The following is a 25,031-nucleotide window of genomic DNA, read 5'->3' as shown; positions in this document are numbered from 1 at the left end:
CATCCTGTGTATCTTATCCACTGCATGCACATTACAATTTTATGCACATTTAACCTGAAAGCATCAGAAGTTAAGTACCTTTGCTGAATGTTTGTGTTAGTAGAAATCATCCTGCCTTATAAGGTCAAAATACTTTTTGGATCTCACATACCATATAATCAGTTACTGAAACACTTCAGCTGAACAGTCTCAGTCTCGGACTCAACACATCTGCTATAATCCACTAGGTGGCGTGTGTATGTCTAAAAAACAACATTTGCTTTGAGGGTCCTAATTTGGAAATGTGGTGCTCTGGAGACTGAGCGACCTCATTCTGTCCACTAGGACCGCCACATCTCCTATCATCCTCTGCTCTTTCTTCACCAGTTATGACTGGTGACAAGCAATACTGTAAACTCTATAAAGCTTACTGTGTCATATTGGATACATAAATATATGCAAAGACCTAAATTATCAACATGATAAAAAAATTTGCTGTAAAACTCTTGTTTTTTGACATAAATAAATACATCTGTTTTATGGCTGTTGTATACGGCAAGTAAATAAAATAGGTTTACCTGGCGTATACAACAGCCATTTTTTATAATTCATATTTGTCTGAGTTGTTAATAACACATTTTTTCTGTGGTGTAACAAACTGAGAACACATATTTAATATTGCTTTACACAGACTTTATTTGTGTGAAGTGATATTTGAAGAAGAACATTTACTGAACTAAAGCAATCTAGGTCTATCCATACATAATTTTCTGATGTTTTCTCACACAATAAAAAAAAAACTACAGGATTTTACTATAAAACTAAGCATTTAAATATAATCTTACTAAGACATATTATTGGGAGATATAATGCCATCTGATTTTTATACATATACTGTACACTTCCAGTCAAATGTTTTTGGACAGTAAGTTTTTTTTATGTTTTTTTTTTTTTTTTTTTTTTTTTTTTTGTAGTCTCTTCTGATCACCAATCCTGCATTTATTTGATCCAAAGTACAGCAAACAACAATTTTTTTTACTACTACTACTAATAATAATAAAATAACTGTTTTCTATTTGAATATATTTTAAATGTTATTTATTTATGTGCTTTGAAAGCTGAATTTTTGGCATCATTACTTTAGTCAAATGATTCTTCAGAAATAATTCTAATATTCTTATTTGCTGCTCAAAAAACGTTTATTATTATAATGTTGAAAAAATTAACGCATTTATATGAAATTGTAACATTACAAATGTCTCAATTTAAAGCATCCTTGCTAAATAAACATTGATTTCTATCATTTCTTCATTTCTGAAGAATCATGTGACACTAAAGACTAGAGTAATGATGCTGAAAATTTAGCTTTGATCACAGGAATAAACAACATTTTAAAATATATTAAAATAGAAAGCAGTTATTTCAAATAGTACAAATATTTCACAATATTACTAATTGTGCTGTATTTTGATCAAATAAATGCAGGTTTGGTGAGCAGAAAAGACATTAAAAATTAAAAAATCATTAAAAAATCTTACTGTTCAAAAACTTTTGACTGGTAGTGTATGCATTTTATGTAAAGATCTCAATGACTTACATTACAAGCTATCAGAATGTCATCTTACCATAAAAGCCTGGATATATCAAATGTAATACTTAACATAAACACGTTAACTTTTTTGAAATATTTTGTCGAAAAGGTTCACTTTATTGATACATTTTTAAAAAATTAGATTTTCTGTTTTTTCATTTTTTGTTCATAAACATCAAAGTGGTTTGACTCACAGTAGCAATCTCAGTAACAATCGCCTGTTATGCCACAAGTGGATGTTCCAAAACATTTGTGGATTTGCCTTTGACTTGTCTGTCACCAAAAGTAATTTGCACCCCAAAGTTAAACCGGCTCAAGATTACATGTATTTACATATAAGAAGAGGTCCTGCACCAAAATGCACCAGTGATCTTTAATAAGTACTTGTTCTTGGTCAATAAGATGGAAAACACTGGCATGCTGACCTTCACGTCGCTGACCGCACACATGTTGTCATGTTCCCCAACTGTGTGTGCTCTGGACAGGCATCAGATGAGTCACTAGTCTGTGAATAGTATTGTGATGAATTAGCCGGATTTATTATCGTAACCGAGAGGCTTTTAAGACACATTCTTGCCTATTTTGGTTACTTCTAATTCCTAATGGAATAGATTTAATAGTTGCCAGAATCCAAGTAACTGGTAATGTGCAAGATCTCTGGCGAGAGATAAACTTAATTGTTTAGAAGGACTGGTCCATTTACTTTTATGAGCCATAATAGTGTTGTTGTTTTCCCAACTGCCTCATAATTCCTATTCAGTTCTTGTTACCTCACATTCTTCAATGAATGCATCATATAGTCTACAGCAAATGTTTCTCTTCACATCAACGCTGACCCATTCTTGACTAGTATCTTCCTGATGCACTTCACAAGTTGGTTCTTCAGGTCGGAGGCCAACAGTCTGCAGGCCGTCAGCTGTGATCTGCTCTCTAGTAGGGTTTAGATTAGAGATGAGAGGGGGTTGTTTTAGTGCATGATGCCAGATTGCTATTTCAGGCCTCCTGCGAGGCAGGACTTTAGTAGAGGACAGGTGGATGTGTTTCCATTGTCCACACTGGGTCAACACTGACCACCAATGAGTCATTTCTTTAACAGTTCATCCAGACAGACAAAAACACAGTTTCTCTACACCATCAAACATAAAGTGGTTCATAAGTGTAACATAAAATATGAAACCGAGTGGCGTCTACAAATAAATGATGCCACTTTTCTCAGGTCTTTTGAACAGTCAGATTTTTAAATGTTTTTTTAAAGAAGTCTCTTCTGCTCAGCAAACCTGCATTAATTTGATCCAAAGTACAGCAAAAGCAGTAAAATTTTGAAATATTTTTACTATTAAAAATACCTGATTTCTATTTAAATATATTTAAAAATGTAATTTATTCCTGTGATCAAAGCTACATTTTCAGCATCATTACTCCAGTCTTCAGTGTCACATGATCCTTCAGAAATCACTCTAATATGCTGATTTGCTGTTCAATAAACATTTAATATTATTATTATCAATTTTTAAAACAGTTGAGTACATTTTTTTCAGGATTCTGTGATTAATAGAAATAGAAATTATAGAAATGAATATACTTTTATTTTGTAAGGATGCTTTAAATTGGTCAAGTGATGATAAAGAGTTTTATTTTAGATGAAAGCTGTTCTTCTGAACTTTCTATTCATTAAAGAAACCTGATAAAATTCTACTCAGCTGTTTTCACCATAATAACAATCATGTTTTTTTGAGCAGCAAATCAGAATATTAAAATGATTTCTGAAGGATCATGTGACTGAAGTAATTATGCTAAAAATTCAGTTTTGAAATCATAGGAATAAATTACATTTAAAAATATATTAAAGTAGAAAACAGTTAATTTAAATAGTACAAATATTTCCAAATTTTACTGTTTTTGCTGTACTTTGAATCAAATAAATGCAGGCTTGGTGCGCAGAAGAGACTTCTTTAAAAAAAAAAAAATCTTACTGTTCAAAAACTTTTGACTGGTAGTGTATGAAGTTATATGTTATGTGTGCCTCTGGTAAAATACACACTAGCTTGGTGTGGATAACGTGTGTCTAGAAGTCCTACAGTAGCTGCGTTTCCATTAGCCCTTAAATTGGGCAAAATGAAATTGCGAATTGAAAATACACCTAATAGAAACTACATGAGGTGGTTTTTCAGCCAGTTCGAAAAAGGAATATTTCGCAAAACAGCAATGGAAACACAGGTCACATTCGATTAAATATAGCCAAAATCCCACAAAAATCTGTTGTCATGACTTATTGCATGACGAAAAAATTACGTTTTAAGTCGCATAACATCGGTTAATAGAAACGCCACCATTTCGCAATACTTTTAAATCAACATTTATAAAATATTGCCAAAGTTTTGCAAAAATCTGTAATGGAAATGCGCCTAGGATTGATCCTACACATAAGATGTTTGTGGATGAGTTCAGACGGCTTCAGTCCTTTCATGGAAATTACAGAAAAATGAGTATTCTGTAGTTATTAGTATGTTTTTGAATAATGTCATACATATTTGTAAGTTACTACAGAAATCTTGGCTGGTTCCAAATGAAGCATAGTTTTCTTGATACATCACAATCAGCAACCTGAAAACTTGAAATGAGCTGAGAAATGAGAACATGGTTTAGCTTAAATGGTCAAAAGTCCAGTTTAGTGTGAGTATCGAAGGCACCTGAGGTCAGTCACACTTGTGTGATACTGTCCTCTAAAACCCCTGAGAAGCAACGACTCTTGTAATGAATCTCCACTTCTCCCCGTTTCCCAATTTTATTGCAATTATTGTTTAAACACCCAAGCCAAAAGCAATACAAAGTTTACTCCACAATATAAGCACTGATAAACAAAGTAGCTCTAGGTGAACTCATAAAGGCTGAGAATGCAGTGGCCCATGACTAATCCATTTCAGAACAAGAACAAAACCTCCAGGCTCTCCGATCCACCAGATCCCAATGAAAGACTGTGAAAAATCCTTTATTTTGCTCACTGAGGTCACAAGCAAGGAATTCAGATGAATTCAGTGCCCTCTCTCTGACTCCCTCCCCTTCACTTCTCTTTTCCAGCATAGCCTAACATGGAGAGGCCAGCTGATGCTTTGGCTGGGATTGCTGGGTTTGGGTTTGGGAGGACAGGCCATGGGTGTGATGGCCAACTGGGGGCAGGGTGTAGGTTTTAAGGGCCAGCTGGGGTCGTATATATGACAAATAACCCAAACAGAAGAGTAGAGTTCCCCTGTAACTCTTTGGCTGTTTGGTTCTCTCCATCCATCCTTCCATCTCTTTCATTTTCTTCAAGGCTTTCCCGAAAGCAGATATGAGCAACAGGCACTCAGGTAAAGATGTACAGTCATGAACAGCTTTTGGTGGAATGGCCTATGGATTCTCCTTATTGTGCTTTAATTGGCATTTCTTTTGCTGGATATGGTTTATAGTTTAAAGTTGGTTTCAGTATTTCTTTTTTCAACATCAGCATATTAGAATTATTTCAGGATCATGTGACGAAGACTGAGAATGATGCTGAAAATTTTGCTTTGTATCACAGGAATAGATTGCATTTTAAAATATATTAAAATAGAAAAGAGTTCATTTAAATTTAAATGTTATTTTATTTTAATATTGCTGTTTTTACAATATTTTTGCTCAAATGACGGTAGTTTTGGTGAGTATAAGAGACGTCTTTCAAAACCTTACCAACTTCAAACTTACTGACTCCAAGTTTTTGAACAGTAAGGTATTTAAAGGTTTTTAAAGAAGTCTATTCTGTTCGCCAAGCCTGCATTTATATCCAAAGTTTATTATATTTGAATATATTTTGATGTATTCCTGTGATTTCAAAGCTGAATTTTTAGCGTCATTACTCCAGTCACATGATCCCTCAGAAATAATTCTAATATTCCGATTTGCTGCTCAAAAAACACTTATTATGTTGAAAGAGCTGAGCAGAATTGGTTTTTAGGTTTCTTTGATGAATAGAAAGTTCAGAAGAACAGCATTTATCTGAATTAGAAATCTTTTGTAACATTATAAATGTCTTTATCATCATCACTTTTGTTCAATTTAAAGCATACTTGCTAATTAGAAGTATTAATTTCTTTCCTAAAAAAAGAAAAAATATATATTGACCCGAAGCTTTTGAATGGTATAGTGTATAAATGTTTTAAAAGCTTTTTATTTTAGATAAATGCTGATCATTGGATCTTTGGAAAAAGAATGTTCTCAACTGTTTTAAAATATTGATAATAATATTAATTTAAAAAAAATTCAAATTGAGTAATGATGCCAAAAAATTAAGCTTTGATCACAGGGATAAATTACATTTGAAAATACATTCAAATAGTAAGCAGTTATTTTAAATAGTAGAAATATTTCAACATTTTACTTTGCTTTGGATCAAATGCAGGCTTGGTGAGCAGAAGAGACTTCTTTAAAAAGCATAAAAAAAATCTTTGACTGGTAGTGTATGTTGGGTTGTGATTTGGTTGTTGTATCTCCTTGTGTGATTTGTTTATGACAATGGTGGCAATGGTTTTGGTAATGTTTTTAGATGTGGATTCAAATAATATGGTTTTATATTTCCAGTATACAGTAGTCAACATTTGAAGTGGATCAGAACCATTAATCAAAACCAAAACAATACCTGTTATTGTCTTAGGACCACTTTTTTGATTCACTTCAAATGTTGACTACTGTAGATAAATTTTAATCTTATTTGAAGGCCTGTGCGATATCAGTATCAGATAATAATAAGCCTGGAAGAACCCAGTGTACCACAGACAGGCAAATATTTCTTTATCTGTGTCATAGTGATGGTGAGCTCAGGTATCAGCTGTGTACTTCTGAATGTGGTTTTCATCTAGACCACTTTAGTCCAGGATCAAGATATCAAATATAGGTGTCAAATATAGGTGCATCAGTCAGTGTTTGCTTTAATGTGGATATGCTCTCTTTGGTTACTGTTCTCCATGTGGCTGAATCTGATCTCGTGTTGACCTTTCAAGCAGCATTTGCTCTTCGCTTTGGGACAAAGTGGTCCATTTGATAACACTCTGACAGAGCTGGCTAAAAATGAACAGCTGATGGACAGCATCCCAAAAGGCTTAGGGATTGGGCATACTGCTCAGGTCACAAAGATATTTCAGTTGACAGAAGCCACAACACTAATCTGAAGTCAAAGGAGAGAATGCAGGGAATGGACATTATATGATCCAAAGTACAGCAAAAGAGTATGATACTTTAAAATGTAATTTATTCCTGTGATTTCAAAGCTATATTATTACTTCAGTCTTCAGTGTCACATGATCCTTCCGAAATCATTCTAATATGCAGATTTGTTGTTCAGTAAACATTTTTATTATTATCAATATTTAAAACAGTTGAGTAATTTTTTTCAGGACTCTTTGATAGAAAGATCCAAAGATCAGTATTTATCTGAAATAAAAAGCTTTTGTAAAATTGTACACCATACCTTTCAAAAGCTTGGAGTCAGTATAACATTTATAATGTTACAAAAGATCTATTTTAGATAAATGCTGTTCTTCTGAACTTTCTGTTCATCAAAGAATAGAAAATTTGTCTCGAGTGTTTTCAAGATAATAATAGTTTTTAAAGGCAGCAAATCAGAGTATTAGAATGACTGAAATAATGATGCTAAAAATTCAGCTTTGAAATCACAGGAATAAATAGCATTTTAAAATATATTCAAATAGAAAACAGTTCTTTTAAATAGTAAAAATATTTCAAAATGTTACTGTTCTTCTTCTTTAAAAACATTAAAAATCAAAAACTTTTGACTGGTTCCCACGAATTCAGTTACATTTCAGTCGCAGTTGTGAAGTTTCACTTAGATTATCTTCTCGATTAGCAATATTTTGTTCTATAATAAGAATATCATTCACTAATTTTAGTGTAAATCATTATTTTTTGGGAGTGTTGAAATGAAATGTCAGAATGTAGTTTTAGTCTTATGGCCTAATGTTGTTTGATGAATGTTGTTGATAATACTAAATAATGGATCCTAATGAAGAAAGAACCAGATAAATACTGTCAATTCAGTGAGAAAAATGTACTGCCACAGTGTGATTCTGACTCTTTCGCTTCAAGAATCATGTTGCCATTTTGATTAAATAAGTAAATTTTAATAAATGTAACCATGATGACCATATTTACTTAAGAGCTAACAATAGGATGTTGACAGAGACAAATCTCACTGGGAAGAATGAGTCTGTACTCTAAAAATACAGCTTTGCTTATCAACGGCCAGAAAATGCAGCTCTGGCACTATCAGGGATGAAGTGTTAGCGGCCACATCTGTGGGGTGATTTGGCCTCTGTCTTTTCAAGCAGACTTTCCTAAGTTGTTTGGCATGCGGTTGCTAGGCTGTGTTTGCAACAGATGCAGACGTGCAGACAAAACATTTAACATCCCAACAATATCTTTAAACCCAAAGGACAGTGAGTTAAGGAAATATTAATGAGTCAGAACTAAAGGCTAGATGTGCTGTATGCTAAGCACAACGCCTTTATGGCTTAATAGAAGAGTAGCTGTCCAAGTGTCCTTTTCATTATTTCAAGAGTATTTAGAAAACATAATAATCTCTGTAACGAAACAGGAAATTCCTGAGATTCATTTAAAAGCCTTTAATTTAAGAGCCCCTCCCAGACAAATCAGTCGCTTTAGCCTACATGGATTCTTGTTATTGCGTTATAGCCTACTGGCCTCTTGTGGTGACTTGATGTATTCATGAAGAACATGTAGCACTGAATAGAAAGAGACTCATGCAGTCTCTACTTGATCAGTACTGTAAAACAAAATAATGAATGTCAAAGTGCTACGATATTCTCTGTTTACCACCTTGGTACAGGTCGGTTCTCACCACAGGTTTATTGATATGAATAAATTAGGCGTGGAATTGAGTGGGAAATAGGCTATCACAAATTTAATCTAGACAGATTTGTGTCAATTTAAAGTAAATTATTATAAAATTTCACAACTGCATAATATCTCACAATATGTTTGCACTTACATCACAATTTGGTCATTTATCCGGATGTGCGGCCATATTGGCGATACTCGGATGTAAACAACAGCATGGATTGCACAGTTAATGTACTACTTACATTGTTCTGCTAATTTTCCCTGGAAATCCTGGTTTAGTTTGGCCAACCAAATTTAGATTTTTTTTGCACTCTTCTCCTTGATTTGTTATACCTTTTGGCAGTCTATAGTATTTCAAATGTTTTTCCCATTCTGACCTATTAGTACAGCCCAAATTATGACCATAATTGATCATTTTCAGCAGGAATAATCAGCAAAGTGTGCAAGTTTTGTTTGGTTCAGAGGGATTGTTTAGCGCCGCCAAAATGGGCGTTCGATGATGAAAAAAAAACTCTACTTGTAGACATTTTTAACAAGACATTTGTGTAATTTAAAAGATAAGTAGATATATATAAAACATTTATTTATTTATTTTTAATTATTTTTATATTTATTTACTATGTATCATGTTATATTTGCACCTGTTGCAGAAAGAAATTGTGCTGTATTTGAATGTATTTTCATTTATTTGAACATGGAGAGCAAAACAAATTAAAAAATGTATTTTAGTTTTTTATATTTATTTACTATGTATCACATGTTATATTTGCACCTGTTGTAGAAATACTTATGCTGTATTTGAATGTATTTTCTTTTATTTAAATATATGGAGAGCAAAACAAATAAAACATTTATTTATGTTTTTTATTATTTTTATATTTATTTACTGTGTATCACGTTATATTTGCACCTGTTGCAGAAAGAAATTGTGCTGTATTTGAATGTATTTTCATTTATTTGAACATGGAGAACAAAACGAATAAAAAATTTATTTATTTTAGTTTTTTATTATTTTTATATTTATTTACTATGTATCACTTGTTATATTTGCACCTGTTGTAGAAAGAAATTATGCTGTATTTGAATGCATTTTCTTTTATTTAAATATATGGAGAGCAAAACAAAAAAAATATTTATTTTATGTATTTATTATTGATCACGTTATATTTACACCTGTTGTAGAAAAAATGTGCTGTATTTCAATGTATTTTTTTATTGAAATATATTTTGAATATATGGAGAGCAAATAAAATGTATGTATATATATATATATATATATATATATATATATATATATTTTATATTGATATTATTTATCACGTTATATTTATACCTGTTGTAATTTTTTTTTGCTGTATTTGAATGTATGTTTTATTTAAATATATTTTAAATGTATGGAGAGCAAAACGTATATTTACGTAAATTTAACACATTTTAGCATTTTTTTGTTTATTTATAAACCATTTTATTTTATTATTATTATTTTTAAATTGTTCAAACTGTTCAGATGAAGTGTCATCTTATCCTGTCTTACCTCTTATCTTTTGGTTTTGTTTGCAGAACCATTGATACTGTCATCCTAATTTGACAACTCTAATCTGATTTAACCTATTATAATCGAATGGTTTGTCTTTGTTTTGTCCCTGTAGGCCCCCACAGCTATCTGAGCTCCACCATGACTGAGCGTTTAAACTGCTTCTACTGCAGAGACAACCTGCAGGGCAAGAAGTACGTCAAGAAGGACGAGAAGCCTGTGTGCGTGCGCTGCTTCGACAAGCTCTGCGCCAACACTTGCGCTGAGTGTCGCAAGCCTATAGGTGCTGATGCAAAGGTAGGCGTTGATTAAAATAAATCCTTTTAAAAAGCATTTTACATTGTGTGTACTCACAGTGCTCTCTTTCCAGGAGCTGACCCATAAGAACCGCCACTGGCATGAGAGCTGCTTCCGCTGTGCCAAGTGCTACACGCCCCTGGCCAATGAGTCTTTTGCCACCAAGGACGACGGCAAGATCATGTGTGGGAAGTGTGGAGATCGTGACGGATCGCCTCGCTGCCAGGGCTGCTACAAAGTGATTACGGCAGGTGTGTGTACAGCACATAAACAGTTTGTTTCAACACATGCAGGGTGTTGTAAATGACAGCAAAGTTTGTGTTTTTCTGTAGGATCCAAGAATGTGGAGTACAAGCATAAAGTCTGGCATGAGGAGTGTTTCATCTGCTTTGAGTGCAAGCAGCCAATCCGCGCCCAGAGCTTCCTGACCAAGGGTGATGAAATGTACTGCACTGCCTGCAATGAGAAGAAGTTCGCCAAGCACTGCTTCCGTTGCAAAGAGGTCAGTTAACAGTGAAGGATCGTACTGTCAAAAGACTTCATAGATAGAACAGAAATGTAACTTGAACTCAGTGTTTGTTCACTTTCAGAATTTTTCTGATTATTTACTCACTCCCATGTTAGCCAAGATGTTTGTGTTTCTTCTTTCAGTCGCAAATAAATGATGGTTTTTGAAGAAAACGTTCCAGGATTTTTCTCCATATAGCGGACTTCAATGGGAGCCAACAGGTTGACGGTCCAAATTGCAGTTTCAGTGCAGCTTCAAAGGTCTCTACACGATTCCATCCAAGGAATAAGGGTCTTATCTAGCAAAACAATCAATCGCTTTCTTAAAAAAATAATAATATTTATACACTTTTTAAGTCCTTTGAAGCTGCATTGAAACTGCAGTTTGGACCTTCAACCAATTGGCCACCATTGAAATCCACTATATGGAATGTTTTCTGTAGAAACCTTTGACTAAAGAAATAAATAAATGAACATCTTGGATGACATGGGGGTAAGTAAATTATCAGGAATTTTTATTCTAAAAAATGAACTTCTCCTGTAAAGTGCAGTACAAAGTTGAGGCATACTGTACAGTCCAATGGTCTTAATTACAAAATAAATTTTGAAGCAAACTTATACTTCGCAAACAAATTACTTCAAAAGTTTTGGGTTGGGAAGATTCGAAAGTCTTTTGTTTATCCAGGCTCAGGGATGTGATTCTACCGATTATTCCGGAATTCCAGTTATTATGATTTAAAATCATGACCAATGTGCATGCAGATCAGTAATAAAAATAGTTTATAAATCTGTTGTTTACAAAAAGAACTTTCAGTGTCACATTATCCTTAAAATCATTCTGATATGCTGATTTGCTGCTCAAGAAACATTTATGATTTTTTATTATCAGTGTTTTTTTCTGCTTAACATTTTTGTGATAACTGGCAAACATTTGTGGTAAGATTTAAAAATAGAGGGAAATTATTAATTTAATTCATCATGCATTGAAGTGAGTGAAGACAATTGTTGTTACAGTGTTAAAACATTTCTATTTAATAAATGCTTTAATGAATGATAAAAAAACCCATGCAAATAAATGCTGTTCACTTTCTATTTATCAAAGAATCCTTAAAAATAAAATGTATCACCATTTCCCCACAAAATATAAAGCAGCACAACTGTTTTCAACATTAATAATAATTAGAAATGTTCCTTGAGCATCAAATCAAATTTTGATGGATTTCAGTGATTTCTGAAAGGTCATAAAAACTGGAGTAATGATGTGAAAAATTCTGTTTTGCATCACAGGAATAAATTACATTTTGTAATATATTAAAATAGGTATTTTGTTGTATTTGTAATAGTATTTTACAATATTGCTGTTTTTACTTTTTTTGTCTCTAGCTGATCACATGCCTGAAGGCTGCATTTATTTTACTGAATGTATTTTATTCCTGTGATGCAAAGCAGAATTTTTAGCATCATCACTTCTTCAGTCTTCAGTATCACATGGTCTTTCAGAAATTTTGGCAGGTGCTTTAACAATTCTACTAATGCTTTTATTATATATTATGAATTATTTTAATGATTGTTAAATGCTGCTCTTTATTTTTTGCAGGACAATAGTATGTATTATTAAAATAAATGTATGAGTTTTCTGCTTTTTTTGTCTTTAGCTCATCACGTGCCTGAAGGCTGCATTTATTTGTTCCAAAATACAATAAGTTATATTGTGAAATATTTACTATTTAAAATAACTGTTTTCTATTTGTCTAGTTCTCTAGTCTTCAGTGTCACATGATTCTTGAGAAATCATTCAATATGCTGATTTGCTGTTCAAGAAACATTTACTGTTTATTTTCAATGTTAAAAACTGTTTTTGCTTTTTTTGTGGAAACAATTATACCACGCAAACATGTGGTAAGATAAGAAAAAATAAAGAGAAATTAATCATTTTATTCATCGTACATAAAAGTGGTGAAAAGTAAAGACATTTGAAATGTTACAAAATATTTCTATTTAATAAACACCATTTCTATTTTAATAAATTTAATAAATATATATATTTGATAATTGCAAATAAAAGCTGCTCATTGAACGAATTCTCAAAAATAAAAGCACAACTGTTTTCAACATTGATAAGAAATCAAATGTTTTTTGAGCGTCAAATAAAATGGTTTGATTGTCAGTGATTTCTGAAGGATCATCTTACACTGAAAACTGGAGTAATGATGCAAAAAAATCTGCTTTGCATTACAGGAATAAATTTTCATTTGTAATAATATCTCACGATATTGCTGTTTTTACTTTTGCATTTATTTGATCAAAATAAAGCAAAAAATAGTAATATTATGAAATTTAATTTTAACATACATTTTTAAATGTCATTTATTTCTGTGCTGCAAAGCTGAATTTTCAGCATTATTACTCCAGTCTGTAGTCACATCTTTCAGAAATCATTCTAATATGCTGATTTGCTGCTCAAACATTTATTGAAACATATTATGAATGTTAAAAATGTTTGTGCTTCATATTTTTTTGAACACCATGAGACATTTTTTTTCAGGATTCTTTGATTAATAGAAAGTTAAAAAGTATAATATTTATTTGTAGTCTTCACAACTGAAAATTAAATAATTAAAAATGTCGTAGTCACTTGATCAATTCAATGCATCCTTGCCAAATTAAAAAGAAAAAACTTACTGAACACAAACTTTTTAATGGTAGTGTGCACTGAAAATAAATGGTGTAGGATTACTTTGAAATAATTTTCACTCACAAATTGCTAGTAAATTTCACATTTATTTTTTAATATTTTTTTTCAGGTAAGTTCAGAAGGACAGTATTTATCTGAAATGGAAATCTCTTTTAACATTGTAAAATGTCTTTTGATCAATTTAAAGCATCCTGCTAAATAAAAGTATTAATTTCTATAATTTCTCTCCCCCCAAAAAATACTGACTCCAAGCTTTTGAAATGGTATAGTGTTAAATGTTACAAAAGCTTTATATTTCAGATAAATGCTGATTTTTGGATCTTTTTATTCATCAGGAATATTTTGAATATTTCTAATAATAATAAATGATTGATTTCTGAAGGATTGTGACAATGAAGACTCGAGTAATGATGCTGAAAATTTAGCTTTGATCACAGGAATAAATTACATTTTAAAATATTTGAATAGAAAGCAGTTATTTTAAGTAGTAAAAATATTTCATAACATTACTGCTTTTGCTGTACTTTGGATAAATGCAGACTTGAGCAAAAGAGGCTTCCTTAAAAAACATTAAAAATCTTACTGTTCAAAAACATTTGACTAATGCGTAGACAGTTTTTTTTATGATAACATTTAATTGACAAATTTTCAGTGCCCTACCTATAATTAACTGGGCTGGACAAATATTTCAAGTAATTTTTCCTCAGTTTTACACAGTTTTTCTTTTGCCTTTGTAGAGCAGTATTGGACTTCAATCATTCTGAACCTTCCGTACTTAACCTCCATGTCTAATCTGTCTTAATAATAGGCCATTACCAGCGGTGGAATCACCTATCAGGACCAGCCCTGGCACTCTGAGTGCTTTGTGTGTAACACATGCAAGAAACCTCTGGCTGGATCTCGTTTCACGGCCCATGAAGATCAGTTCTACTGTGTGAACTGCTATAAGGCTGATGTGGCCAAGAAGTGCTCTGGATGTCAAAATCCCATTACAGGTAAAATCTGCAAACATGCATCTGTCCCAGTATTAATGATTCTTTTTTTCTCACAATTACAGAAAACTTGCAACACTTCTAACTACACCACATTAAACAGGGTTCATACAAGGTGCTTAAAAGTACTTGAATTTTACTTTTTGAAATGTAAGTCCTGGAAAGCCCTTAAAAAACAGACATATTTATGAAAAAGTAATTGAAAAGTACTTGAATTTTTACAAGTCAGTATACAGTTGCGATCAAAATTATTCAACCCCCTTGAGCTGCAAGACATTTTACTACGGAGAAAAACATTTTATAAAAACAATTCAACAAAGGCATCTGTAAACAATTAATATTAAGTTAATACATATTTGACTTCAGAATTGATTCTGAGAATTTAAAGTTGATTTAAAAAAAAAAATCAAATTGGCTCAACAAGTTCATGTTCAAAATTATTCGACCCTCAGAAGTCTATTTGGTGCAGAATCTTTTATTTTTTAAAACCACCAATACACGCTGCCTTTAAGTGCCTCAAAGCTTCTGTCACCTCTCTACTGCAATCTTGGCCCATTCCTTACCTGAAAAAGCTTTCAGATCACTGAGTTTTCTCATTGCCACTGTTTTCTTCAAATTCAACCTATTATTTTTTAATGAGAATTAAATCTGAACTCAAGCCACTCAAGAACATTCTATAGCTGATCCCTGACCCAAGCATAAGTATGTTTGGATCTATACTTTGGGATGGTTATCCTGCAGGAAAGTCCATTGATCATCAGCTTCAGTCTTTGCACCAAAGGTATCACAATTCTTGCCAAAAATGGTCTGATACTTCAAAGAATCAATGATATCCTTCATACGGTCATGTTTTTCCATTCCTGCAACAGTAAAACAACCCCATAACAGGACTGGCCTGCCTCCAAGTTTGACGATCTAGATGGTGTTCTTCTGCTTATAAGCTTTGCCTTTTTTGCACCAGGCATATTGCTGATCCTTGGGTCCAAAAAGTTCCAGTTTGGTCACATCACTCCATAAAACATTCTTTCTCAACTCCACAGGTCTATCTCTCTAACCTGCTTTGCATTACAGGAATAAATTTTCATTTGTAATAATCTCACAATATTACCGTTTTTACTTTGTATTTATTTGATCAAAATACAGCAGAAAATAGTAATATTATGAAATTTAAAATAGTTTTTTTAAATATATTTTTAAATGTAATTAATTTCCGTGATGCAAAGCTGAATTTTCAGCATTGTTACTCCAGTCTGTAGTCACATCTTTCAGGAATCATTCTAATATGCTGATTTGCTGCTCAAGCATTTCTTGAAACATATTATGAATGTTAAAAACGTTTGTGCGTCATATATTTTTTTTAACACCATGATACTTTTTTTTTCAGGATTCTTTGATTAATAGAAAGTTGAAAAGAATATTTATTTGTAATATTTGTTATTCCTGGTCAAGAGTGGTATTCAGCCAGTGTTGTTTTCGTCAACGAAGACGAAATCATTTCGTGGACGCCACTTTTTTTCATGACGATAACGAGACGATGACGAGATAAAAATGGCTCGTTGATGACTAAAACATGACGAGACGTGTGTGAGTTTTCGTTAACGAGACGAGAATAGACGAAAATGTTAGTGGGTGGTCCGTCAGACGTTTAAAATGCATGACATTTTCGCTTATTGTGCATGCCAATCAAAACTTAAAAAGTATCTGCCGCTATGGCAAGCCGTTTTAGCATTAAATACTCTTTGCTATACTAGTATGGCAAGCCGTTTAGCATTCCATCCTTGTTTGTCTTTTATGTTCTAAAACATTCCTTCATTATTGTAATTATTGGTGAAAATAGTCGATCCGGAAGCTCACATTGTGTTGAACTATAGATCTGCTATTTTCAGAACTTATAAGTGACACTACCCAACAGCAAAATACTTACTGACCTACATTAATTTGTTAAAAGACTACTTTTTTCCCTTTTTTTGACTAAAACCTTTTTGACTTTTCGTCGACTAAAATTGGACTAAAACTATCACATATAGAAGTGACTAAAATTTGACTAAAACTAAGAAGCATTTTAGTCCAAAAGATTAAGACTAAGACTAAATCTAAGATGGTTGTCAAAAACAACACTGTATTCAGCAAGATTCCTCAACATGAAGGCCATACTTGTCTAGTGTTCTTCTGATACACTGCATTGAAATGTTTTTCCACTTCTCATCGGATCATCTTGTGAGTCTTTGGCTGTACATTGCTGTTTTTTTCTGTTGCTCTGATCAAACGTTTTACGATATTTTGCGTTTTTGTTCAACACCCTCAAAGGTTTTCTGGTGCAACACATTTCAAACTAAAGAATAAGGCTGCCAACTGTGTCTCTAGGAATTTACAGTGTCTTGGAAGTCGTCATGTAGCCTTCGACTTTCTAATGTGATAAAACTATTTCTTCTCTATAACTTTTGCGTGAGCCCTGCTGACCTTGCCATATTTGCTTCTCAACTTTGTGTAACAGCTCAAGCTAAATCTGTTTTTTTTTTATGAGTTTTAATTGTGTTTTAAGACAATTTTGTTTCCCACCATACAAATAAGTGACTTAAAAACAATGTTGAACAGGGGTTGAATAATTATGACATAGCTGTGTTATTAAAAAAAATCCTATAACTCAATATTACATCATATATTGACATTATCACTTTTGATATGCCAGTAAACTGTTATAAATGCATTTTTTTTTTTTTATAAAATCCTGGATCTTCAGAAAAGCTTGTATTTGTAAAGTACTGCAATCTCTGGGGAGTTTAATCATTTCGATTGCAACAGTATGTATAGGCATATTACATTATGCATTTTAACAGTGTTGTTTAATGAACCCATGTGCTTGCTTGGTTTTGATACTTTATTTGAACCAATTATTATTGCCTCATTGTTAGTTTATATATAAATAGTCATACTAAAGCCTGTTTTTCACTGAGGTCTATTTTTATTATTAAAAATATTTGATTACTCAGTTTAAAAAAAATAATCAGTAGTTAAGGCTTTAGATTAGTTAAATTTTTTCAAAACACAACTGCATAGTTTTGCTTTTTGTGATTAAAAGACAAATGTTCATATATTTCCAAGTGTATATTATAGCTTTCATTCTTCAGATTAATCATATACAGAATTTATGAAAGAGAGAAAAAAAAACGTTTGAATAAGGAAAGCAATATTGTTTCATTAGTTTATTAGAATTTGAAATATAATAACGATTAGGGATGTAACGGTATTATCAATATCGTGGTATCGCAATAGCAAAAACGATATCATCGAGGTCACACGATGATATGAAACGATGGGTCTTCTGGGCAAAAAGTGTAGTTTTTAATAGATATTTAAATTTCTTATTCTAACATAAAATGTCTTTAAAGTTGTGTTTTGGACCATTTATGCTTTGGCTCAGTATCTGTCAAACTAAACCGAAAGCACAATATGGCTTAATCCCTTCATCAAATCTGTTTTTGCTGGGCATTTTAAAGCTAAGTGCACACTTCATATTGAGGTATTACTGTAAGATTTTTATATCATTACATACCTAATAATGATATTTGTACTGTTCAATGAACGAGACGACAGCAGAGTTTTTGCGAACATCCGACTGTTTACTGTTACTCTATACTCTCTCAACCTCCTTGCTCTAGGCAGGACTAAACAATCACACATCACAATCAGACATGCATCAGGATTGACGAACAGTCTCTGTGAACAGAACGATGCATTACTTTTCGTACAGAGTACACAACATTTTCCCCCCCCTCCCTTAACTCACTATAAGAACAAAGTTAAGTAACCCCACGATAACACTTAATAGCCAACAAAACTTAGTCTACACATGAAAGGTGGCGACAAAGTCCTTCAAGTAACTCGGCCGAGATCTGTTACGCACTGGCCGTGGGGACAAAGAGTCCTGACATTGAGCTAAAGGGCATGAAGACCTCGGGGTCTGAGAAATTATGGGTGGGGCAAGCGACACCGGAGTTTGGGGCAAAGATTGTGCATTTTGACCGTCAGCCTGGGGTGCTACAATTCCTTGTTCCAGTGAGGGAAGGGTATTTGACAGGTCCTCACTGCTTTGTGGGTAGGCTGAGGTAGGCGCAGCTACTTTCTTGAGACGGCTAGCATGCCATCGGGTACCATCCTCTAGAAGGTATGATGCTCTGCCCATCCGACGAGTAACCACCAGGGGTTTGGACCAGAACGAAGCCAGTTTGTTGTTCCTATGTGGCCTGCGCACTCTCACCCAGTCACGAACTGCAATATTTGGCTCTTTGGCACGTCTGAGCCTGTCAAATCGTTGTTTCATACGCCGTTGCTGGTGAATGACGCGCGTTTTAACACCCCGGGGAAGTCTCTGAGGTGTAATAGGACGGAGTCTGTCCAGCGGCAAGTTTAGTTCCCTGCCTAGCATGAGGAAGGCGGGAGAGACCCCAGTAGTGCTATGCTGTGAGGCTCGATAGTGGAGCAAAGTGAGGCGAACGGCTTGATTGAAAGTGCACCCCTGTGCCAGGTGTGCTCTAAGGCCGTTCTTCAGAGACTGGTGGAAACGTTCCACGCCACCATTGGCTTGAGGATGGTAAAAGGTGGTGTGTATGTGTTGAATGCCTTTGCTCCTCAGGTAGGATGAAAAGTCAGCAGAAACAAACTGCGGGCCATTATCCGTTGTAATCGTTTGTGGGAGGCCCCAACGGGTAAACAGAGAGTCCAGAAAATCCACAATAATTTGTGAGGTGACTGAGCCAGTGGTGGTTAGTTCTGGCCATTTAGAGTGCAAATCATATGCTACCACTAAGTACCGCTGATTGTGGGGAACCCTGTGAATCTCCCCGCAGATATCCAGCTGCAGATGCTGCCAAGGACGCGTGGGCCAGGCCAGGGGTTGGAGGGGTGGGGGGCGTGGGTTGCCCATTTTACCACTCACGAGGCAGGCTGGACAGTCTTTAACTAACAATTCGATTTCGCTGTTGATGCCTGGCCACCAGACCCTGTCTCGGCAACGCTGTTTCAGCTTCACTATGCCCAGATGCCCCTCGTGCGCCATTTTAAGCACACGCGCACGAAGAGGCTCTGGGATCACGGTGCACAGCCCACGTGCCACGCAGGTGTCATTCCAGCAGGATAGTTCGTCCTTTACTCGAGCAAATGCCAACAGCTCCCCTGAAACCTGTGCGGGCCAGCCCTCTCTGATGTAAGTGCGGAGCTGGGAGAGGATAGGGTCCTGCTCTGAAGCAGTTTTGAGCTCCTGTAGTGATACAATGCTCTGCAGAGGTGTGTGTAGGAGTTGAATGATGTCTGTTTCAGGATGGTTAACGTCATCTGTTGTTCCCTGAACTGGGACAGAGCGAGACAAAAGGTCAGCCACTACGTTTTCACGGCCTGGTGTGAATTGAAGCTTGTAGTTGTACTGGCGTAGCCGATCATACCAGCGGTGTAGTCTCAGTGGTCTATGACCTGTACCTGAAGTTGCCAGTAGTGCTACTAAGGCATGATGATCCGTCCTCAATGTAAAAGGGCGGCCATACAAGTACAGGTGCCATCTTTCACATGCCCACACACACGCCAGGGCTTCCCGTTCACCCACTGAATATCTTTGCTCTGTTGGGTTAAGGGCCCGAGAGGCAAAAGCTATGGGCCTCTCCAACCCATTCTGCTCCTGTGAAAGGACGGCTCCGATTGCTGTGGCCGATGCGTCGCAGGTGACCATGGTTTTACAGGAGGTGCTGAAATGTGACAGTATAGGGGGTGAGGTTAGTTGGGCCTTGAGGGTGTGCACCGCCTCTGTACATTCCTGTGTCCACGCCCAAGGCTCATCTTTCCGGAGTAGCTGGCGCAAAGGAGCCGTGGTGGTTGAATACCGCGGCAGGAACTTTAAATAGTAGCCTGTCATCCCTAGGAAGGAAGCCACCTGGGCGGGTGAGGTTGGTTCCGGAATAGACTGGATGGCATCTACGTTAGACTGGAGTGGGGAGATTCCCTGTTCCGACAACTTAAACCCCACAAATTCAATTGCAGGTACGGCAAACAGACATTTTTCAGTGTTCAGGGTAAGATTGTGCCTGGCTAATGCATCGAAAACTTTGTTGAGGCGCTCGTTGTGAATGTCCACTGTAGGCCCATGCACCACAATGTCGTCAAGGTAAATGACAACACCTGGTATGCCCGCTAATACTGTGGTCATGACCTTTTGGAAGCATGAAGGGGCGGAGCTAAGACCAAAGGGCATCCTGGTATACTGAAAAACCCCCTCATGTGTTACAAAAGCTGTCAGCTTCCTGCTGTCTGCATGAAGGGGCACCTGCAGATAACCCTCTCTCAGATCCAGCTTAGAAAACAGAGTAGAGCCATAAAATTGGGCTGTGAGCTCCTCTGTCGTTGGCAGAGGGTACTTATCAGGAATAACTGCATTATTGACTCGCCGTAAGTCCACACAAATGCGCAAGGCCCCAGATTTTTTTTTCGCCACCACCAAGTTTGAAACCCAAGGCGATGCGTCTACAGGCTCAATGATGCCGGCGCTCAGCAGGCGTTGCAGTTCTGCCGACACCCCCTCCCGCAGCGCCAGCGGAATGCGGCGCAGTGGCTGAATAACTGGAGTAACGGAATGGTCAATAAGGGGCTGATGCATGAATGAAGTGAGACAGCCCAGTCCCTCGAACAGTGCTGGTCGCAGCTGCTGCCATGGTGCAGTCACTGTCAGGACAGCTGCCCTCTCTGTGTCCACTAGGGCGAACCCCAGAGCGGAGAATAAGTCCAACCCCATTAAATTTGCTCCTTTGTTGGCCACATGAAAGACGACAGAAGGTAGTGTTCTTTTGCCATAGGCAACAGTCAATGAAAGTGACCCCAATAACGCAATAGTAGAATCGCCATAACCGCACAAGGCTGTAGAGGGTGTGGCTAGGGGAAGTTCGCTGAAGAATTGATTGTAGGTGTTTGCATTTAGCAGGGAAACGCTGGCCCCCGTATCCAGCAGCAATGGGACACAGACGTCGTTTAACATGACAGTACATGACTTAAACGGCACCAAACCTGAAGTAACATTGTGGATGATCGCTGGTGAGGACTGATTGGTGCGGGTTTGTGGTCTATTTGGGGCTGAACGGCAGACACTGGCAAAATGATTTTGTTTTCCACAATTATGACATGTCTGGCCCTGGGCTGGGCAGATTTGGGCTCTGGTGGCATGAGAACGAGATCCACAATTAGCACAGGGTAGTTTCTGACGTGGACGTCTACGCTGTTGTTGTGAAAGTTGCATCACTGAGTCGGGAACATTCTCAGACGCCTCTGCACCCCTGTCAGATGACTGTTCAACCGGCAGGGTTGTGTCCATAATAGCTGAATGGCTGTGTGCAGATTTTGTTTGACTTGTGAGTGTGGCTGCACATTCAGCAGCACTTTCCACTTGAAAAGCTATAGCTATTGCTTTAGATAGAGTCAGGTCATCTGGTTGTAACAGCAGCGTTTCTCTAATTTTGTTGTTATTAGTGTGCTCAATCAGCTGATCGCGGATCATCTCATCGCGCAGCTCACCGAATTTGCATGAGTTCGCTAGCCCTCTCAAATCAGCCACATACTGATGCACGGACTCACCGGGAAGTTGGTGACGTCGGCGAAATATAAACCGCCGCAGCAAAACGCTTTGTGGAGCCGCAAAATGTTCATTTAGGAGAGTAACACACCTGTCATAAGAGGCTTCGGTAGTGTCGCTTATTGTTACGAGCACGCGCTGTCCCTCCGCGCCCAGGCAATGTTGGAGAAGTGCTTTCTTCCGAGCCGCGCTCACCTCCGTGAGGCCGGCTGCGATTAGATATGTTTCAAAGGAGTGAATCCAGCGGGGCCAGGGTATCGGGGGATCTCCTGGGAGAGCAAGAAAGGGTGTCGGCGGAGGTAGTGAAAAATCAGCCATTCTCGTCGCCAAATTGTACTGTTCAATGAACGAGACGACAGCAGAGTTTTTGCGAACATCCGACTGTTTACTGTTACTCTATACTCTCTCAACCTCCTTGCTCTAGGCAGGACTAAACAATCACACATCACAATCAGACATGCATCAGGATTGACGAACAGTCTCTGTGAACAGAACGATGCATTACTTTTCGTACAGAGTACACAACAATATTGTTTGAAAAGTCCTTGAAAAACAAAAAAGTAGTGCTGAAAAGTCCTGGAATTTCATTTGGCTGTATTTGAACCCTGATTGAAGGAATAAAAATCACTAATAACTGCATTTATAATAAAAATATCTATATTTTCTTCTGTTGTCTTTGTGTTCCAGGATTTGGCAAAGCGACCAATGTGGTGAACTACGAGGATAAAACCTGGCATGAATACTGCTTTAATTGCAAAAAGTGCTCCCTCTCCATGGCCCACAAGCGCTTTGTCATCAACGGAGAAGACATCTACTGCCCCGACTGCGCCAAAAAGCTGTGAAGGCCTGATGGGATGCAATACAGCTGATTAAGCCGTTAATAAAAATAGAAATGAAATAGTTAAGATGTGTCAAAATCTAGTAATGCTGTGTTTAAAGTGTTCAAGCAAAGAGAAACCAGTGAGTGTTTGCATTGATAAATCACTGGAAGATTGAGATTTTTATCAAGTTCTCAAAATAAGTGCTATATCAAGGGCTTTTCTTATGCAAAACATGTTACTCCAATCAAACGCAAATGCTGGATTTAAACCTAACAATGCATTTTAAGCGTCAGTTAATCTGTGTGATGTTACAATAACAATACAACATGCATTAGTGAAAAAAACAAAAAAAAACAAATTTGATTAGTTTCTGGATTATTCCTTTGAAATGTTTTTATGCAAGTTGTTCTGTCAACTGTAAGAATGAAAAAGAGACAAACAAAATTGAAACAATAAACATCTAAGCATTTCTTTTTATCTTCCAAAACTTTATTTTAACAATTTATATTTTCCCAGTACACTTTAGATATATTTACAAATATAATTTGCGGTCAGGGCTATTTCAAGACAAGAAACCGCTCTAACAAAAGCAGATCCTATTCATTAAACCCTGGTCGAGGAGAGTGATTGTCATGGCCGAGGTAAGCTCACGTGACGCGTTAAGGTATTAATATATGAAAATAAAATACAGCCCATTCTGCATCTAAGGCACCATCCTATTCTACCCCTGTCTTGAGTACTCGACATTAAACGACAGTTTTAGTTCTGATGTATAAAGCGCAAAGGGCTCTAAAGATCCCGTTAGTGGAAACAACATCTGCGTCGGCGTAAACTCGCCTGAAAGTGGCTGTTCTAGTGTATTACGAAAGCAAACGCAACTAACACACACACAAACACATGTGCTTCAATGCTTGGGCCCGCAGCAGCTACACCACAACATGAAGCAATTTCGGAAATGCAGTGTTATGACTATAAAAGGCCAAAACCGAGGGATCACAATGATCTCAAACCCACATACAGAAGTCTTTTAAGACTTGTATAACTTGATATAACATAAATGACGTCTCCTACTAAAATATGTAGCAGAAAACCCATAAAAAGCAAGTTATTTAAAAAAAAATCCACATCGTATTATATATATTTTAGACTATATGGCATTATTTCGATGACATAAAATTGCTGCCACTACCTGTTGCTATTTTTACCTCAACACGGTAAATAAAATACAGATGCGATGCCACATTGTGTGGCTTTTGGTTGTAATTTTCAACGAGAGAGGTGATGCAAGTCTTTATACTGCTTTCCTAGCGATAAGAAAGGGAAAAAGAATGGAAAGATGGACGTCCTGTGGACGAATGAAACTTCCTAAAGACTTGCGTCTTTGCTCTCTCCACTTTAGCCGATGCCTTTGAGGCTTTTAGTAGACCACAGCTACTGAAAGGGCTTACAAACGGCAGAGACAAGAAACACTAGATGCCATCCTGGCAGGATTGTCATGATGCCGCAGACATTGAAGGAGTTTCTCAGCGTGGATTTCACTCAATATCCATTGCGTTTAGACCCCTTGTGTGGAAAATCAATGGTAAAGCATTTGGTTTAAGCCTCACTTTCATTCATTGCCACCTGTGAGCTCTTTCAGTAGCTGTGCTCACCACATCAGTATTTTATTTACAGAGTTGTGTTGGGGTAAAAATAGTACCAGGTAGCACCAGTAGCTCAAAGAGCGCAACTATTTCACGTCATCAAAATAATGGCGCCCCCTATAGTCCAACGTATGTATAAAACAACAAAAAAGTGGACAACTTTCATGTTTTCTATTACATATTTCAGTAAGAGACATCATTTGCGTTATATTAAGCCATAGATGTCAAAATACCCAGGGTTTCCTTTAAGCGCTGGTCACTTCTAACCTCCGCAAACACTTTTCCACTGGAGTCTAAGAGCCTGAGTCAAAAAGCAATCTGGAAAGTGACTATTAGATAAAAATCACAAAGCGTATGCATATAAAATAACAGAAGAACATTAAATACGTATTGAGGGATCTACAGTAAACGTGGATGGAATGATACAAATAAGGAAATTTATTGGTTAACCACAAACGTAACAGTTTTTCTAAGCTTT

General features: G+C 36.2%; 1 protein-coding gene across 2 annotated transcripts in view; it reads left to right on the top strand.

Moving 5' to 3' along the window:
- The window catches only part of fhl1a (four and a half LIM domains 1a), a 24,501-nt gene extending 1,120 nt beyond the window's left edge, over positions 1 to 23,381 (top strand). Inside the window, exons 1-6 of one of the 2 annotated variants that reach the window (XM_073819966.1) lie at positions 4,788 to 4,917; positions 10,108 to 10,289; positions 10,363 to 10,540; positions 10,622 to 10,791; positions 14,300 to 14,486; positions 22,777 to 23,381. In XM_073819966.1, the coding sequence (XP_073676067.1) occupies positions 4,899 to 4,917; positions 10,108 to 10,289; positions 10,363 to 10,540; positions 10,622 to 10,791; positions 14,300 to 14,486; positions 22,777 to 22,931 (891 nt within the window). In that variant the 5' untranslated portion in view covers positions 4,788 to 4,898 and the 3' untranslated portion in view covers positions 22,932 to 23,381. Of the gene's footprint in view, positions 1 to 4,787; positions 4,918 to 10,107; positions 10,290 to 10,362; positions 10,541 to 10,621; positions 10,792 to 14,299; positions 14,487 to 22,776 lie in introns of those variants that run through there. The other variant, XM_073819967.1, reaches the window with a different exon arrangement.
- The last annotated feature ends 1,650 nt before the right edge of the window (positions 23,382 to 25,031 follow it).

Source organism: Garra rufa, chromosome 16, assembly GCF_049309525.1.
Source record: "Garra rufa chromosome 16, GarRuf1.0, whole genome shotgun sequence".
NCBI lineage: Eukaryota > Metazoa > Chordata > Actinopteri > Cypriniformes > Cyprinidae > Garra > Garra rufa.
Note: the sequence above shows the minus strand (reverse complement) of the source record. Positions and strands in the feature narration are given on the sequence as shown.